The 18769-nt window shown below is 49.2% G+C and overlaps 1 protein-coding gene and 1 long non-coding RNA gene across 6 annotated transcripts in view; one reads left to right on the top strand and one right to left on the bottom strand.

Moving 5' to 3' along the window:
• LOC143434940 (uncharacterized) overlaps window positions 1–5139 on the bottom strand; it is a 65420-nt gene extending 60281 nt beyond the window's left edge. For both annotated transcript variants that reach the window (XR_013104823.1, XR_013104822.1), the window contains exon 1: window positions 4385–5139. This is a non-coding gene — a long non-coding RNA (uncharacterized LOC143434940). The remainder of the gene's footprint in view (window positions 1–4384) is intronic.
• On the top strand, window positions 2012–18131 carry Sall1 (spalt like transcription factor 1). Of its 4 annotated transcripts, none has more exons than XM_076915586.1 (4): window positions 2012–2164; window positions 3734–3826; window positions 12719–16155; window positions 17296–18131. In XM_076915586.1, the coding sequence occupies exons 2-4, from the start codon at window positions 3751–3753 to the stop codon at window positions 17734–17736; spliced, it is 3954 nt and encodes a 1317-aa protein (XP_076771701.1). In that variant the 5' UTR covers window positions 2012–2164; window positions 3734–3750; the 3' UTR covers window positions 17737–18131. The 4 variants fall into 4 exon arrangements, with proteins under 4 accessions (XP_076771701.1, XP_076771700.1, XP_076771702.1 ...); XM_076915585.1 differs by lacking the exon at window positions 2012–2164 and adding an exon at window positions 2569–2700; XM_076915587.1 differs by lacking the exon at window positions 2012–2164 and having other exon boundaries at window positions 3293–3826; window positions 12719–15607; window positions 15719–16155.
• The last annotated feature ends 638 nt before the right edge of the window (window positions 18132–18769 follow it).

Genomic DNA, 18769 nt, shown 5'->3' with positions numbered 1-18769 from the left:
ACCAGGCCTCAGAATGGAAGGCCTCCATACCACCACCCCTTCCTAAAATTGGAGCTCAAACAAAGAAGCCCCAAAACACCTTCCTTGAAAATTTTTCTACGACCGCGGCCCTAGGCCACCGCCCTCGGGCCAGCCAAGTCACCGCGGACAAACTCGGGAAACTGAGGCTACGTAGTAGAGGGAACATAGAAACCCCCGCCCCCCAAAGGTAGTTTGTACAATTGCTAAGTGCCTCCTCAGGGTCCGTTTCGTCTTGGTCTGAGAGGTCGCGACCCCTACGCAGCTGTCACCTCATTTTGGGCTACCCCATTCCCTACTGGGTATCTGTCCCTAAATACCAACCCCCCCCCCCCCCAGGAACCTGCAAGCCTCAACCTCTTTGCCGTATTTCCCAGCGGCAGCCCCCATCCATGGTTTGGAGGGCTGGACCCCATGGAGCGCTCTGGCCCGGAAGTGTACAGGGAGTTCGAAGGGACCCCAGCTGTGACACCTCACTGTCCTTCGCTTTGCCGACCCGTTCAAAAAGAAAAAAAATAACCCCCTCCCCAATCTGTGTCTATTTTTTATTGATTTAATTATGTCTTTGCTCTGAGGCACGCGGTGCCTCGCCCGCTTGCTGACACTTCGGCGACCGCACCAGCGAACCGCGGAACTTGGGCGCGAGACAATGGCCTGTAATTGATGTATCGCCACCAACAATAAAGACCAATTCTCTCCCGGCCATTCCAACCGTCCCCTTCCTCCCATCCCCCTCCTCTACCTCCCCTCATCTCTCTCCCGGCCAAAGGGAAAGAAAACAAACAAGAAATTAGCGGGGGATGCCTCTCGCAGAGCCAGGCGCCTGCCTCTACGTCGTTGAGGATTCAAAAGAACGAAAAAAGTTATCAAAGTTTAGATACTCGCAATTAATTCGTCTCTGCTCGCCCATTTTTAATTAAACTGCGCTAAGCAGCAGATTTTGCGTTTTCGTTCGTTTGTGGTGTTTGGTGTGTGTGTGGGGATCCCCCCACCTTTAATCACACGTAGAGCCAACAGAGAGCACGTGTAAAGCATCTCCCTGGAGCTTCCCGCGGAGCACACCCCGAGAAGGGCTTGTGGGACCGCCAGCTCCGCTGGGTTTCTGGCCACTGGATTGCCCGGAGGCCAGGACTTTCAAGAAGCCAAGAATGTTAAAGACTGTTGAGGGCGGCTCCAAATACCGGCAGATTCAAGGAAGAAAGGTGCGCCTGGAAGCTTCGGTGCACCCTGAGGGGTGCGCGTCGGTGTTTTCAAGAGCGCCGATTTGCGGGGTAGGAGAGTGCTGGATTTCAAAGTGCTCAGGTCTGATCACGTTCCCGGGGGTTTGGGGAAAGCAAGCGGCTCGCACCCCAGGAGCGCGCAAATCCATCTTTGCCGAGAGATCTCTTTAAATATTCAGTGAGAAATAATGGCATTTGAAACACCACCTATGGAAACATTATTATCTTCATTCTTCAACATCAGAGCCACTGATAGCTTCGTTTGTCTTTTTATCAAAATCTACGGTACCGAACAGAACTTGGGGAGAAGGGAAGAGCGAGGTGCGGGAGACCAGGGAGACGCGCGAGGGGTGGGAGAGCAACGACAAAATAAGAAAAGGGAGGAAGGGTGAACGGGGAGAATGACAGAATGGAGAAGTCAAAGCAAGAAAGAATAAAGTCATTAGTCAGAAAAAAAGATACTTTCAACTAGCACACAAAAGATTAGGCGGAAAATGAAAAAAAAAAAAAAAAAAAAAAACGGGGAAAGGGGGCAATAAGCCATTTAGGAGAGTGCGATTTGGGTCCTGAGTTCCAAGACTCTGCTGCGAAGGCTAGCTAGTGCCCACTTCGCGCGAGCCGACTATGTCAAGATCCAGACTCAAAGGCGCTCCAGAATTGGGGCGTCCTTATGAGCCCTCTCCTCTCCCGATCGCGAGATAGGGCAAGGATTGTGTATCTGCACCCCTCCCCCGCCTCCACCCCCATTACTCAGCCGAAGTTTAGTTAGTTTAGTCCTTCGGGTGCAGGACTTCGGGAACCTCGGCGAGCGGAAACCCCGAGGCAGGAGGAGATCTAAACTAAGCCGAGAATCGAGCCTCAGGTTCGCGGGCGCCTAAACCCGGAAGAGGGAGTACAGGGCCCGGATCCCTGGGTCCCGTGAGCGGGTAAGAGAGGCTCCCCAGCTCTGGGAGAGATGGAGGGAAAAGTTTGGGCGCCGCGCGTGGCAAGTGTCGGAAAAGTGAGGGCGAGTCACGGCGAGGCTAGCGGGGCAGCGAACAGGAGCCCCCCTCCACGGTCATTCTGGGCTCTGGGCAGCCACCTCGTCGCGGAGGCGGCCTCCACCCCTAGGACAGGGAGCACTAGGGTCCGGGGTAGAGGCGGTGCCTAGGGTCTGGCTCCAGCAGCACCACCCAGGCAGGGGGAGCGCTGCTTAGCACTGGATTAGTGGCGCCCCTCCCCTCCCTCCCGCCGAAGCTGAACTCGGAGCTCAAGCAGGTCCCTGCTCTCCACCCGCCCCGGGCTTGGCGGCGCCACGGTGGCCGCCGCCTCCCCGCGGAGTGACGCGCCCTGCAGCCAACCGGGGCGGCCGGGGGGAGGTTCAGGAGGGGGTCCTGGGCGGAGCCGAGCCGCCCCCTTATCCCACGGGCTCGGGGCGCTTCTCCCGAAAACTTCAGCCCTAATTGTCCCGGGAATGTCCAAGGTAGAGAAAGGGCGCTAAGGAGCCAGCAAGAGGCTGGAGGGTCGCCGCTCCCAAGCAGGGAGAGGATGGGGTGGCGAGAAAACTGCCCCTCCCCCCAGGCCCCAAACCCATCACGTCCCCAAACCTTTCCTGGGTCCTCTTCTCCGCACCCCCGCGAGCCCGGGATCCTGAGACTGGAGAACTCTGGGCGAAGGATCTCGGAGCCAGGCGGCGGGGCAGCGCGGGAGGGAGGCCCGGCAGCGGGCGGGAGGCGGACCGGCGTGGGGCTGGCTCTTCCCCACTCGGTTTTTTTTTTTTTATGAGAGTGGGGGTGGGCTGCTTTCTGGTAGCTCTTAAAGAAATGAAGGAACACTCACGAAACGGGGCGCCCTCCCCCACCCCGTCCCGCCACGGGACTCCCTCCCCCTCGCGGGCCAGCACGCAGCGCGGGAGTTGGGAAGTTCGCCGCTCGCCCGCAGCCTGGGTCCCCAGCCCCCGCCGCCAGCCCCACCCCCACGCGGCCCTGCTCCGCTAGGCTCCCGGGCGAGCATGCTAATTCGGGTCGGCCCAGCCCGGGATGGAGGGCGGGGGAGGGGGGAGGGGAACGAGCGGGGGGCGCCGGCCGGGGCGCTGGGCGCGCAGTGGCGAGGAGGCAGGCCCCCGGCGGCCGGGCCGCGGAGTCCCGGGCGGTCGCCAAGAGGGTTAACCAAGAGTCGGGCGGCGCGGCGCGCAGAGCCAGCCCCGCGGCCGGCTTATTGGGCCAGCGCGCGGAGAGACAGGGGTCTGCAGCAAATCACGAACTAATTGATTAAGGCGAGCGGGTTTGAATAGCGCTGGCCCGGTGCCAATCGCCTTTCAAAGAGCCCCTCTATGATTAATCGCAATGCATTATTGATAATCATAATTATAGCAGGACACATGCGCGCTGTGCCCGGGGCCGAGGAGCCGGGGAGGGGGCGGGCGGGCCGGCGGGCGGGGGGAGCCGCCGCCGCCGCCGCTCGATTTCCGTAATTTTGAGAAGATTTTTTTTTAGTAATTTTTTATTCTGCCCCAGCTGATGTTTGAGCCAGCATGTCGCGGAGGAAGCAAGCGAAGCCTCAACATTTCCAATCCGACCCCGAAGTGGCCTCGCTCCCCCGGCGAGATGGTGAGTGCTCCGGCCCGCGCCGCGGACACACAGACACGCACTCACACGCACACTCGGACCCACGCACACGCGGCGGGCCCCGCGCCCACCGCCGCTCTCGCCTTCTGTACTCGGCGCGTCTGATTTTATTTCATGCTTCCTCGATTTCAATTTGCCGGGCCAGGATTCCCCCTGTCCCGAGAGAGCCAGCCTATCCCGGCTGGAGCTTTCCGGAGTTCCGAGTCCTCGACTGGGCGGAGTAGGGTCGACCGGCCGGCTCCCTCCTCCGCCCAGCGGGTCCGAGGAGCCGCGACCAGGACCCTGCCACCCCTAGGGGCGATCTCACGGGCAGAGGCCATCTGTGGTTGCCCACGCGTGGTCTCTCCCGCTTCCCCCCGCGCCACCCGGGTCCCCGGGCTGGGCCTCTGTCGCCTGGGCCTCGCCGCCCAGCCCTGCGGCCAACGTTAAAGAAGTTTACTTCGTGCGGGTGGCTGAACGCCGAGCGCGTGGGGAGCTCTCCGTACCTCCCCCCGCCCCAACTCTCTCGTTCCCACTTGACTAGCGGGCGAAATGCGGTACCTTTGGGGGTTCCGAGCCGTGAGAACTGGGGACTGGGGTGGAGGAGCGACATCCTGGGGTCGCGGCCGAGTGCTGCCGGTCGCTCTGGAGACTGGTTTAGGGACAAGGAAGTGTCGCTTGGTCTGGCTTCCCAAGTTTGTCCTGTCGTTTCTCTCCACACTTGTACCCATAACCCGTCAAAGTCAGGCTTGGATGTGTGCTCCCCACCTATTATAGAGTCCCATCCTTCCGGACCCGTCCTGGAAAGGGTCGTTGGACACTTTCTCGGGTCTCGGGTGTTAGTCCGCTAGACCCCTGGAGCGAGCCGGCGACGAAGGCAGGGTTCCGAAAGGACTGGATGAGTCGGGAAAAGTTTGTGTGCCGGAACTGTGGCCTAAGATAGGAGAGACCGGAGCAGGGAACTGGGTCTACTGAGGGAAGACCCCTCCGACCCCAGCTTGACCTGAATTGTTTCAGGGCAGAGTTTCCGAGCTCCCAGGCCAGAGGCTTCGCTCGGTTCCGGGGTCACCCGGCTCAGTGCCTCACTCTCCGCTGCGTCGGTCCGAGAGCGACCTGACCCCAGAGGCTCGGCGGCTCCGGCTGCCCCTCGGGATCCTCGATCTCGGGCGTGGAGGAGGGACCTGCACCCCAGCAGAGCTCGGAAGCGTGACCTGAGATCCGCACCTCTGGCCACTCCACTCTGCGGGCGCTGGAGCCCCTACATCGCGGGCTCCGTCCCCAGAGGCCTGGCTCTGAGTGCGGGGACGCCCAGGGTGAACCCGAGCGACAAGGGACCGCCAGCTTACTTCCTCCTCGCTCTTGGGAGAGGGCATTCCTGGCGTGAGACACCTGGACATTTTTTTCAGGCGATCTGAGAACCATTATGGCAACTGTTTTGCCCAGCACCTTTTGAAGCTCGGAAACTCACCAGTGTGACTCTCTGAGTCCTCTGGAAAGATCCCTTGAAATACACCAGGCTTCCCACCCCAAAAGAACCGGTTTGAGGGTAAAACCAGATGAAATTAACCAAGGCCGCAGCGACCACTCGGACTATTTTTGTGGGGTTCCTCAGCTACTTTCTTAGGCTTCCTGCCGCCCCCACAACAATCTTTCCTCAAGTGAGGCCTTTGCACCAGGATGCTGTTAAAACTTAACAATTTGCATACGGGGGGACAACAACCTGGGGGAAGAGAGGTGTTTTTTGGGTTTTTCCGGGTTTTGCTTTTTGACGTGTTACTGATCGTTTGTGTTTTCCACGCAAAAATTTCAAAAGTAACAACCGCCACCTCGGGCTTCGGAAGAAAGATGCTTGCTAGTTCTTTGCTTTGAGTCTGGATCTGGAATTTTTAATAGTTAAGGCTTCTCATAAAGCGATAGCATTAAAGGGGTGCACTGCCTCCTCCTATTATTATTTATTAGTACAATTTTTTTTTTTTTAGTTTATTTGAGCTTTGAGGTAAGTTAATTAAGGAACTGAATCAAGTTTCCTTTCTTTCTCTTTCTTCTTTTTCACTTAATTTCTCCTTTTTCCTTCCTAAAAGCTGGTTCATTGTCCACAAAGCAGTGATTATCCTGAACACCCTAGGAAACACCCCTCCCCGGCCAGCTCCTCGCTCCCTCCTTTTCTTCAGTAGTAATAGTTTTAGGTTATGACTGTTTTTACATGGCTGAACAATAAGTTTGGAAAAGTTGCCTAGAGGGCAGGTTTTGTAATAGGGTTACAGGATTTAGAGCGCTGTAACAGTAACTCCTACACAGGCAGCCCTCCCCACCAGCTGACAGTCAGGAGGGCCCGCCATACCCCCCGAATCTTTTCATTTGGGAATCCGTTGTGAGATACATAGAAACGAAAGTTCATGACATAGCTCAAGTTTGCTTTTAAAGGTCGACTTTTCCCCCGCAACGGGTCCAGCAATCTCCGTCCATTTCCCTACACATGTGCCTGAGAAGCCACTGCTGGACGTTTGGTATTTTTACTCTGGGAGGCAAACCCCTTACTCAGATGCCAGCCTCACCCTTCCTCCTGTCTCAAGAGGGTCTTACTGCATACAGCACATGAAATATCAGACATTACCAAAATAGATCTTGCATATGCCCAAAGTAGTTCTTACTTATGTTCCCCGAACTGTCTGACCTCTACACCGAGTAAAACCTAGAAAAGTTTTCAGAACCAGCCACAGTGGCCCTGAAGCAGCCACTCTCCAGCCATGTTATGTGGCCTCATGCATATATATGTAGTATGTGTTGTGTTTGCAAAGAAATCTATGCCTTGCTAAGTAGCCATTCCAACAACTCCATTCAGATTTAAAAAAAAAAAAAAAGATTATTTAGTTGATCTTAGATTATTTAGTTATCTTAGAACCTAGATAGTTTCTTCTACTTGAGTATTTCTGTAAGGTTTTTTTTTTTTTTTTTTTTTTTTTCCGGTTTCTTATGAAACTAGGATTGTGGTAAGTAGGATTCATCTCCTAAAAAATATTCAACAAGTCTCCAGTTACTTGTAGAAGAATAACTAGCCTTGGAATGGTTATTTGCCATGATGGATAAGTCTTGGAAAAGGGAATGTGTGAATCTAATGATTAATATGTGGTTACTTTTCTTTGAATTTGGATTTCCAGGTATGGGGGGTGTGTGTGTGTGTGTGTGTGTGTGTGTGTGTGTGTGTGTTGGGTTTTTTGTTTGGTTTGGTTCACTCCATTTGGTGATGGTTTCAAGATTCCTGCAGTTAACTGGCAGGCCCCATTCTGACTCCATTTGTTGAAGTATTTTGCTGCTCAGCTTTTTAAAGGAAAGGATAATATTGGAAGAAACTTTAAACATCGGGAATTACAGATAAAGCATTGACTCTCCTAAGAAATATACTTCTCTTATTCATATTAATAAAGAAATTCTATTATTTACCAAAGTAATTTACTCAATGTAAGCAGCTTAATGGCCACACATTGATTTCTGGGCCCAAAAGGTTAGAAAGAACTATAATGAATTCTCTTTAAAACAAACAAACAAACAAACAAACAAAAACCAAAAAAAAACTGACACCTGCAAGATAAGGCAGTTAGAAAGAATTCACATTTCATCAAGCCTATTCTAAGTTTGGCATAATAAAAGATTCTGGATGAGAAAATGTGAACTGTTTTTGGTCTTGTTTTGTTTTGTTGAGATCTGCTTCAGGCTGCAAATACTCTCTAAAATGTTAAAAAAAAAAAAAAAAAAAAAAATGAACATGCGGCAAAGCCCGATCAGGCAGGAGATGAACCGTGTGAAGGTGGCTTTTTGGTACTGAGCATTTGTTGGTGTGTTTTACATCCAGTTTCTGCTGGCTCAGGGCACAAGTACCAAATTATAGGGTGCTGTTTGGGAAGCTGTTTCTCTACGGTTGGAGGCTTCGAGTTGTCTTTTTACCAACAATATCCTTCAGAAGGCAAAAGCCCACATTTTTCTGGTAGAGAATCTGGAGAGCGGTGGGAGGAGGGATTCAGGCAGGTTCTGGGTTTCAAAACTTAGCCAAGCTCCCTCGGTGTGTAGTAACCAGAAAATCGAAATTCTTCTGCAGCTTAAACGTGGGTTTTCCAACACAGTCCCTGGTGCAGAAAGCCTGTGTTCCAAAATATTCTTAGAGGAGAGAGAAAGAGAATATTAACCTGGGGCTTGACACTCCTCCTCCAAGAAAGAAAAAAGTTTGTGTACCAGGCTTTAGAAAACCTGGACGTGTAAAGCTGTTTTAACCTTTGCCAGCCTCCTCCCATGAAGAGGTGACAAGGTCCAGATCATAATGTGTCCTTCAGTGTCTTCCCGGTGACCCCCAATTTGAGTCTTGCTAGTCACTTAGCAGGAACTTGGTAGTTTATTTTAGTTTCTCCTTATCAGCTTGGCTTCTTTTCCTAACCTTATTCCCCTGCCACCCCCAGATGCCAGACCCCCAAAGGGGAAGATTGACAGGTAGTTCCCACAGCTCAGCTTCACCCTCCAACAACAGGGATTTAGTTTCTTGTGACTTTGCCAATGTTTGTGTAGTCAGCGTTTAGATCTCGCCTTAAGGAGTCTCTTTTACGCGTCACTGGAATAGGAAAGCCACAAAGCAGTTTGTGAACAAACCCTTGCTGTTGGATCCCCATCTAGTGTTCAGTTTGATTCATCCATAGGGAAGACATTTTCCCCTTTCATTGTGAGCCGGAGGTGGGTCTGGAAGAGAACTTTAAATGGAGTATCTTGTCCATGTTATTTTTCTCAGAGGTTTCTCTTGTCTCCTTCCACACAATCAGGGCTGGCACTGTAAACTTGAAGGAGGACAGTTCATTTGTCATTTGGTTGCACGCTGTATAAAAGGAACTTCAGACATAGAAAATATGCACAGCATATGCTGTATTTACCACTTTTCCTGGAACCTTAAGTTGGACATTCAGATCCTGCTTTTAAAAAAAAAAATAAAACAAAAAGATATAGCATCACTCAATCAAATATGTTCCGGATCGCCTTTGCAAGCAGGTCTGTGGGAAGAACCGGCCTGCTAAAATTAGGGGCCCCAAGTCCACTATTGTTTGAGTTCTATTAAGACATGCTAATGTAATCTTAAGGTGCTGGCAAGTAGTGTTAAGTGTCTTTCTGAGAAGCTCCCAAAGAGAAAACTAAATCTGGTAGAGCCGGTGGTTGGTTTCTAGTTTTCTGTTTTGTTTTGCTTTGCTTTGTTTTCTGTTTTGTTTCTGTTTTCCTTTTCTTCCTTTCCTGGCTGGCTGAACCTCTCTGTGCGAGGCACAGTTTTATTTTTGCGTTCTGAGGAGACAGGCTGCAACACTTCATTTTCCTGCTTCCAAATTCTGCTGTGTTTGGTGAAGAGGATAAAATGTGACAAATTTGAATTGGGTACCTAAATAGTTCAGCAAGAGCTTAAACATCTGGAATTTTAGTGTCAATTTGGTAACAATACGACATCCCCTCCTTCCTCCAAAGAAGAACAGAAATTCTAAGCATCTTTTTGAGTTTGCTGAGAGGGGAGGAAAAAAAAAAAGATCTTGCTTTGTAAATGTTCCTATCTGACTGGAATTACGAAATTAATGTGAATGCAAAATCCATAGAAAAGGATCTGGAATGTGATTTTGCACCACAATAGGAGGAACAAGGGAACTGTAGTTACCATAACGAGGTCACCAGTTGCCATCCTGTGTAACAGATTATTGAAAGAGATACAAGATAACAGAGGGTAGGATCAGAAAAAAAAGAATTAGAACACAAGGATCTCTCTCTCTCTCTCTCTCTCTCTCTCTCTCTCTCTCTCTCTCTCTCTCTCTCTGTGTGAGTGTGTGTGTGTGTGTGTGTGTGTGTGTGTGTGTGTGTGTGTGTTTCTGCCTGCTTGTTATCTAATTGCAACTTAAAGTTATTCCTCTTAGTAATTGGGTCTAAGATCCATGCTGGTTTCCCTGGCCTGTCTTCTTTCTCTTGAAGCTACTTCGCTGGAATTCTGTTCACAGTGTAGATGGGTTTAAAGTTAGGCACTTTAGAGTGTAGCAACACCTGCTTCTGAACTGAATCAAAATAGATGCCAGGATTGGGAGGGAGTAGATTGTTCATAAACATCAGGAAATTAAATTAACTGATGGTACAGTGAGATCAAGTGTCAGCTTCCTAAATTGTGAAAATCGAAGCTCAAATATGGGCAACTTTTTAACAGGGTCTCTCTCTTAGAAGCAAGCAGGCGTTTACCTCTAAGCATCTTTGTTTCCCATCACATTTGCATAATCCTAAACATAAAAATGTTCAGGTTGAAAAACTTGAAAATTCTCAAGTGAGTCTTGAAGCGGCACAAATGCTGGATCCCAAGGCAGGGAAGCAGTAATCGGTGTAACCTTCTAAAGTAACCTTCCTTTTCTTATTTTCTATATATTATGAGAAGATCAGATGTTTGCAAGTTATAAAGAATTAAAACGCCCTTTAACCGTGAGCACAGATGTGCTAAATATTTGAAGCAACCACATTGTAATGTGTACAATTGATGAAGTCAGTTTTCTGATTTCCCTCGCTGGTTATTTAGTTCTGAATCTGTCATTATTTGTCTAAGCCCAGCTGACCAAGCAAAACTGTGTTTTAAAGTGGCTTTATGTTTTGATAAATGTGAGCTGGTTGAAAAGTATTTTCCACTGAATGCAGAGCTTAATAGAACATGCTGACATAATAGTTTTAATGCATTTTGTTGAAAATGTGTGAACAAACAGAATAGCTTTTGTTCCTTCATAATTGGCTGTAAAAGTAGATGGAAACATAACCATTACATATGGAAATGTGCAAAGAGAAAGAAATAACATTTCTGTTGAATATATTAGGAATTGCGTTTCCTAGTTTAAAATAAGCATCTGAAATGGGGAGCATCATTTAAAATCAGTTGTCAAAATACGAAGCTTTACACAGAATTTTTTTGTCACATCATTTTTTGTCCCGAGTGAAGCAGGGTAACTTTAACAAATTTCATTTAATATTTTGTTTGTACTATTTTAAGGCAGGAGAAGAGACAGAAAGTGCTTAAAACAGCACCTTCAGTGAGCATGGGAATCTGGTGCCAATTAGGATGATTAAACATTAAATTAAAACTGGATCATTATTGGTATTTTCTGCTACAACTGCGATTTGTTTGGTGTTGTTAATGCATGTTGCACTATAACCCCGTGTAGATTTAAAGATGGGGATTAGAAAAGCTGGCTTATTAAATATAACTCAGCCACTAAAATAACTATCCCAGTGAGGAGAAAGTGCATGCGTGGTTAGCTTCTCCGGGCCAGCCAGCCTACTTTACCAAGGCCCCTAATCAACATCCACATCACTCCAGGCAGATAGAGTTAAGGAATTTTCACAAGTGACTGTTTAGGTGATAATTGTGTTTTCTGAAATGCAAAACTCTTCCCGAGCTTTTTAAATGCTTAATCCAAAAAGGTAACCTCTGGCTCTTTTGAATGCACTCTGAGTTGACTGAGATTTGTGGGGTAGGCAGCATTTTGATTTTCCAATGTATTCATATCTGCAATTACTTTTTTTTCCCCTCCTGCAAGTTTTCTAGAAGATTCAATTTGGAAGTCATGGAAACTACCTATTATCTGATTCAGCTCCGTAGAAAAGCATGCAGGGAGATAATCCTTGAATTAAACAGTTTTTTTCACAGTCTTTGGAGATGACCACACACCATTTGTACAACAGGAGTTGGTGTTCCCCATGCTGAGCAAACAAGGGGACACCATCCTGTCTTTGAATAGGATGTTAGCTTGGAGTTGGAGATTTTGATATTTAATTTACAAATGGATCTTAGTGGGAAGACATCTGAGCAACCACTGAAGCCAAACAATCAAGCCACAGATGTATATGTATATGATGTATATGTATATCTGGTTCAGTACAGCCTGTTAGAAAATTGATAACAGCAAGAGGCAAAGTATTTTTAAAGGCATTCAGACAAGAATTGTCCAAGTCTCCTGCGAGCAGGGTTTCTTAAGGAAGAGAACACTTCTCAGTACATTCTTTCTCAGCTAGTATTTAGCAGAACTGTGGATGCCATGCCAATTTTTAGAGACAGAAAGACCACTTTTGAGGAGTTACTTAGAACGTTGCCACTTAGAACATGGTGGCATAGATTCTTTGCCTAGGAGAATGATCACCAGAGCTCATTCCTGAACTGGAAAAATAAACGTCTGTGGGGTGATACATAGGTACCAGACAGGCCTATGAGGGATTACAATCCCACATTCTCTCCATTTTGCATGTGTGGGTATTGCTTTCTAGTTTGAAGTTGAAACGGGTCTGGTACTGATGAGGCTGAACTGTGTTTGTCACTACTGGGCCTGAGCTAAGGTTCCAGGCAGGGACTTGAGGTGACTCTGAAGTCATCAGTCCACAGCTGGGTGATATGCATTTTCCCCCCTTGTCAACAACTGATTGGAACCTGAACGACTACAAATTAGTTTAGTGACAGAACAGACTGTCACAGATATCTTTGCATCAGTTGAAAATGAATAAGGTTGACAGAAACTCAAGAGCCTAATAAGTCCTCAGTGTGCTTGAGGGACCCTCTCCCGGCAAGTAGACAACCAGTGTATAAAATATTGGAAATCAATGTTTTGCTATGGAATTTCATTATGTACCAATGTCCTCCCTTCATGGTATTTTATATTTTGATGAATTATCTAAAGGCCTTTGCTATCCAAAATACCAGCTGGACAGGAGTCCCTCAACATCCCAAGAAACACAGCCTGGCTTTCAGGGGCCACATTTGGAGTTTTGCAGATAGAAAACATTTATGGCCCTTTCTATCATTTTCAAGTCATTACTGACAGTCTGTTCTGGCTTCATTTTTAACCCTTCACTTTCTGATGTTTGTAGGGGACACAGAGAAGTGTCAACCGTGTCGCCCCACTAAGAGCAAGGATGCCCATGTCTGTGGCCGGTGCTGCGCCGAGTTCTTTGAATTATCAGACCTTCTGCTTCACAAAAAGAGCTGCACTAAGAATCAATTAGTTTTGATTGTCAATGAAAATCCAGCCTCCCCACCAAAAACCTTCCCTCCTGGCCCATCTCTCAATAATCCTGAGGAGCAAATGAAAGACGGGGCAAATAAAGCAGACCAAGAAGACGGCAGCAACCTTTCAGAACACAAGGGACTTGACAGGGAAGAGTCCATGGAGGTGGAGGCCCCAGTTGCCAGCAGCAGCAACAGCAGCAGCAGCAGCAATGGTGGTGACCCTCTGAGCGGTGTCACCAACATCACCACCCCGAGCTGCCACAGCGGCTCTTCCACGGGTACCTCAGCGATCACAACCTCTCTACCTCAACTCGGGGACCTGACGACACTGGGCAACTTCTCGGTGATCAACAGCAACGTCATCATTGAGAATCTGCAGAGCACCAAGGTGGCGGTGGCCCAGTTCTCCCAGGAAGCGAGGTGTGGGGGCGCCTCTGGAGGCAAGCTGCTCATCTCAACCCTCATGGAGCAACTCCTCGCTCTGCAGCAGCAGCAGATTCACCAGCTGCAGCTCATCGAACAGATTCGTCACCAAATACTGCTGCTGGCTTCTCAGAGCACAGACCTGCCGGCACCTTCTATCCCTTCTCAAGGTACTTTACGAACATCTGCCAACCCCTTGACCACACTAAGTTCCCATTTGTCTCAGCAGCTGGCGGTGGCAGCTGGATTAGCACAGAGCCTTGCTAGCCAATCTGCCAACATCAGCGGTGTGAAGCAGCTCCCCCCAGTCCAGCTACCTCAGAGCAGCTCCGGCACCATCGTTCCACCCAGTAGTGGCACTTCTCCCAACATGAGCATAGTGACGGCTGCAGTTCCGACCCCGTCCTCAGAAAAAGTGGCTTCCAATGCTGGTGCCTCTCACGTCAGCTCCCCGGCCGTCTCAGCGTCATCCTCACCAGCATTTGCAATAAGCAGTCTGTTGAGTCCTGCATCTAACCCACTTCTACCTCAGCCGACCCCAGCTAACGCTGTTTTCCCTACCCCTTTGCCTAACATTGCAACAACTGCAGAAGATTTGAACTCCCTGTCTGCCTTGGCCCAGCAAAGAAAAAGCAAGCCACCAAATGTCACTGCCTTTGAAGCGAAAAGTACTTCAGACGAGGCATTCTTTAAACACAAGTGCAGGTTCTGTGCAAAGGTCTTCGGGAGCGACAGTGCCTTGCAGATCCACTTGCGCTCTCATACCGGAGAGAGGCCATTCAAGTGCAACATCTGTGGGAACAGGTTCTCTACCAAGGGCAACCTGAAAGTCCATTTCCAGCGCCACAAAGAGAAGTACCCCCACATCCAGATGAACCCCTACCCTGTACCGGAGCACTTGGACAACGTCCCCACAAGCACCGGCATCCCCTATGGCATGTCCATCCCTCCAGAGAAGCCAGTCACCAGCTGGCTAGACACCAAGCCAGTCCTGCCCACTCTGACTACTTCTGTCGGCCTGCCATTGCCTCCCACCCTCCCGAGCCTCACACCCTTTATCAAGACGGAAGAGCCTGCCCCCATCCCTATTAGCCATTCTGCTGCCAGCCCTCAAGGCTCAGTCAAAAGTGACTCTGGGGCCCCTGATTTGGCCACAAGAAACCCAAGTGGGGTCCCAGAGGAAGCTGAAGGGTCTGCTGTGCCACCCTTTGGTGGCAAGGGTGAAGAGAATAACATGGCAAGCTCCGTCCCGACAGTGGGCAACAGTACCCTGAACTCGCCAGTGGCTGACGGTGGTTCAGGAGGGACCACCTTCACCAACCCTCTGTTGCCCCTCATGTCTGAGCAGTTCAAGGCCAAGTTTCCTTTTGGGGGACTCTTAGATTCGGCCCAGGCCTCAGAGACATCCAAGCTGCAGCAACTGGTAGAAAATATTGACAAGAAGGCCACAGACCCCAATGAGTGTATCATCTGCCACCGGGTTCTCAGCTGTCAGAGCGCCTTGAAAATGCACTACCGGACACACACTGGGGAGAGGCCCTTCAAGTGTAAGATCTGCGGTCGGGCTTTCACCACGAAAGGGAACCTCAAGACCCACTACAGCGTCCATCGGGCTATGCCCCCACTCAGAGTTCAGCATTCCTGCCCCATCTGTCAGAAGAAGTTCACAAACGCAGTGGTCCTACAGCAGCATATCCGTATGCACATGGGGGGCCAGATCCCGAACACCCCGGTCCCTGACAACTACCCCGAGTCCATGGAGTCTGACACAGGCTCCTTTGATGAGAAGAATTTCGACGACTTAGACAACTTCTCAGATGAGAATATGGAGGAGTGTCCTGAGGGCAGCATCCCAGATACACCCAAGTCAGCCGACGCTTCCCAAGATAGCCTGTCGTCTTCACCGCTGCCCCTCGAGATGTCGAGCATCGCTGCTTTGGAAAATCAGATGAAGATGATCAACGCTGGCCTGGCAGAGCAGCTGCAGGCCAGCCTGAAGTCAGTGGAGAATGGGTCCGTGGAAGGGGATGTGCTGACCAACGACTCATCCTCAGTGGGTGGCGACATGGAGAGCCAGAGTGCAGGCAGCCCAGCCATCTCAGAGTCTACCTCTTCCATGCAGGCTCTGTCCCCACCCAACAGCACTCAAGAGTTCCACAAGTCACCCAGCGTGGAGGAAAAGCCACAGAGAGTGGGGCCAGGCGACTTCGCCAATGGTCTATCTCCCACCCCAGTGAACGGAGGTGCTTTGGACTTGACCTCTAGTCATGCAGAGAAAATCATTAAGGAAGATTCTCTGGGAATCCTCTTCCCTTTCAGAGACCGGGGTAAGTTTAAAAACACTGCTTGCGACATTTGTGGCAAAACCTTTGCTTGTCAGAGTGCCTTGGACATACACTATAGAAGTCATACCAAAGAGAGACCGTTCATTTGCACAGTTTGCAACCGTGGCTTTTCCACGAAGGGTAATTTGAAGCAGCACATGTTGACACATCAGATGCGAGACCTACCATCGCAGCTCTTTGAGCCCAGTTCGAACCTCGGCCCCAATCAGAACTCTGCAGTGATTCCCGCCAACTCGCTGTCATCTCTCATCAAAACAGAGGTCAACGGCTTTGTGCACGTTTCTCCTCAGGACAGTAAGGACGCCCCCACTGGTCATGTCCCTCAGGGGCCTCTGTCATCCTCTGCAACATCCCCGGTCCTGCTCCCAGCTCTGCCCCGGAGAACCCCCAAACAGCACTATTGTAACACTTGTGGTAAAACCTTCTCTTCTTCGAGTGCCCTGCAGATCCACGAGAGAACTCACACTGGAGAGAAGCCCTTTGCTTGCACTATCTGTGGAAGAGCATTCACGACAAAAGGCAATCTAAAGGTACCTGCTCTGTGCCCCGCCACACACACACACACAAATACAACCCCTCAGCCCTTCCCCACGCCCTAGCTGGATGATTGCGTGTGCTCCTGGAGCCCTCAGCTATGCAGTCAGGGAGAAGGTTCTGGAAAGGAGACCTGCTTCATGCAGCTGAGGGGGGAGACATGGAGGAGCCTTATGAGGTCAGGATCACCGCAGGGACAAGGGCAGCCTGTAGCTTGCTGCCTGTCCCAATGCCTTGAATAATTTGGTACCTAAGCAAAGCAGCAGGCCTCTCTCTGCTGTCTAGCTTAAGTGCATCAAATGAATTGCTTTACCTACCAAATCAGACAGCCTGGCGTTGCCATGGGGTATTGATTAAAGACCTCTGTGTGGCCTGCACACTGCCCATATCACTTAATAATTACAGCTCTCCACAGCTCTCTTCGGCGTATGCAGCTATTTTTCATAACCCCAGTCTAGCCTGGTTTATTTTTCTAGAAACAGTAACATCACTCCTCAGCTAATGGGTATTATGATAATTGATTACACGACATTTCCTACTGATATGTGTTGGAAATAAAGCAAATATGCCCGTTCTAGAGCAACAGTTGAGCACTCTCCCTGTGTACATTTTTCTGTTGACAGAGTATTCCTCTGGAGGTTGCTGCCAGTGATGTGGGATGAATAATTACTTTCTGGTTTTTCTCTCTGTGCAGGCCCTCCAATGGGCAATCAGTGAGGGCTACTTTCTTCCCATCTGAAAAGGACATCTACAGGGTAAAGGGTGTCAGATACAATACTTACCACTGCAATGAGAGTGGACATAACAATTCTAACTCTGAGAGGAGCTATCTGCGACTGCCTGGCTTGCTTGAGGCCATTATAAGCTAAATACGGGTAATAAAAAAAGAGTAAGTAAGGCGAGTTAGCCCAGGAAGAGGAGAGCCATCCCGGCACTGCAGAGAGCAAACACGTTATTACTAGACCATGGGAGTGGATGGTTCCTGGTGTCTTTTCCCCTGTCTGTCATGTAATAAGAATAGACATTTAGGCCACTTGCTTTGTCGAGTGTTGGGATATGAGTTGAGACAGATTCAGCTATTAAGCCCCCGGCTCTCTTTTTTTTCTTCTTCTTCTCTCCCCCAACCCACACCACAGGTCCACATGGGCACTCATATGTGGAACAGCACCCCTGCACGCCGGGGCCGGCGCCTCTCAGTGGATGGCCCCATGACATTTCTAGGAGGCAATCCTGTCAAGTTCCCGGAAATGTTCCAGAAGGATCTGGCGGCGAGGTCAGGAAGCGGGGATCCGTCCAGCTTTTGGAACCAATATACAGCAGCACTGTCCAACGGGCTGGCCATGAAGGCCAACGAGATCTCTGTCATTCAGAACGGTGGCATCCCTCCAATTCCTGGAAGCCTGGGCAGCGGGAGCAGCTCACCTATCAGCGGGCTGACGGGGAACGTGGAAAAGCTGGGGAATGCCGAACCCAGTGCTCCTCTGGCTGGCCTGGAGAAAATGGCGAACAGCGAGAACGGAACCAACTTCCGTTTCACCCGCTTCGTGGAGGACAGCAAAGAGATAGTCACGAGCTAAAGCTGCCAGAATGCTTCCTCTTCCTCTCCCGAGGTTGCCTCCTGCCCCCGCCCCTTACCTTCTGGCCCATGGGACTATGAACTACATTATGAAGACATTCTTTTGTACGTTGTTCAACCTCTAGAGTTCTAAGAAAGCTTATTTATTAGTGCTATAACCTTGCTTTGCAAACAGAGTGCAAGCATTAACTTTGGTCTTCTGTATTTTGGACTAAATACTAATGGACTAGAGTGCTCTAAGCTTGCTGTAACATTTATGGCAATCACAAGTTGCCCTGCTAGGCGGTCTTAATCCGGCATTAACTTATTTTCTATATCCAGTTTAATATGAATCTGGTGTTGATGCAATGCCTCCGTGACACGTTAGATCTCTAATAAAGTCTGTATATAAATGTACACTTTGATCCTGCTGGAAAATTTTATCAGCAAACACATTGTCTAATCTTTCCAAACAGATTTAAGGGAAGGACTTTTAAGTACAGGCTGAACATTTGAAAGGCTTAGGGTGGTTTTTTTTTGTTGTTGTTGTTTGTTTGTTTGTTTGTTTGTTTTGGGTTTTGTTTTCATTTTGGTTCTAAACTTCCACCTGCGGTTTTTGTTGGTTTTGTTTTAAGGAGTTAACCATTTCCGTTTCAAACTCTTTGTATTGTGCTTTTTACTTGAGTCCTCTTCAATGTTAATAAGTTTCTGTACAGTAATAAGCACGCAGAATTCTTTAGAGGAAAAAAAAACCACAAGTGTTGTTTTGGTAGTTGAAACAGACGTAGCATTTTTGCCTTGTAGGGTATTCACAGTAGAGAACGTGTGCTGGAATTTCACCATGCTGCTAACGATAGCATCTTGAACGACCTTCAGTGGAGAAATGTAGATGCTCTTGTATATACAATAAGAATATCACTTTCATTAAAATGTACATATGTTCCTTACAAGAGCAAATGCTTCTTGATCAAGAGCAGGTATAGTGTTGGTTTATTTTGTATTAGGTATGGAAGGAAAAAAATGGACTGTTACATGCACTTTCTTGGAAAGTTGAA

The sequence above is a fragment of the Arvicanthis niloticus genome, chromosome 18, assembly GCF_011762505.2.
Source record: "Arvicanthis niloticus isolate mArvNil1 chromosome 18, mArvNil1.pat.X, whole genome shotgun sequence".
NCBI classification, from domain to species: Eukaryota; Metazoa; Chordata; class Mammalia; order Rodentia; family Muridae; genus Arvicanthis; species Arvicanthis niloticus.
This window is presented reverse-complemented; position numbering and strand designations above follow the sequence as displayed.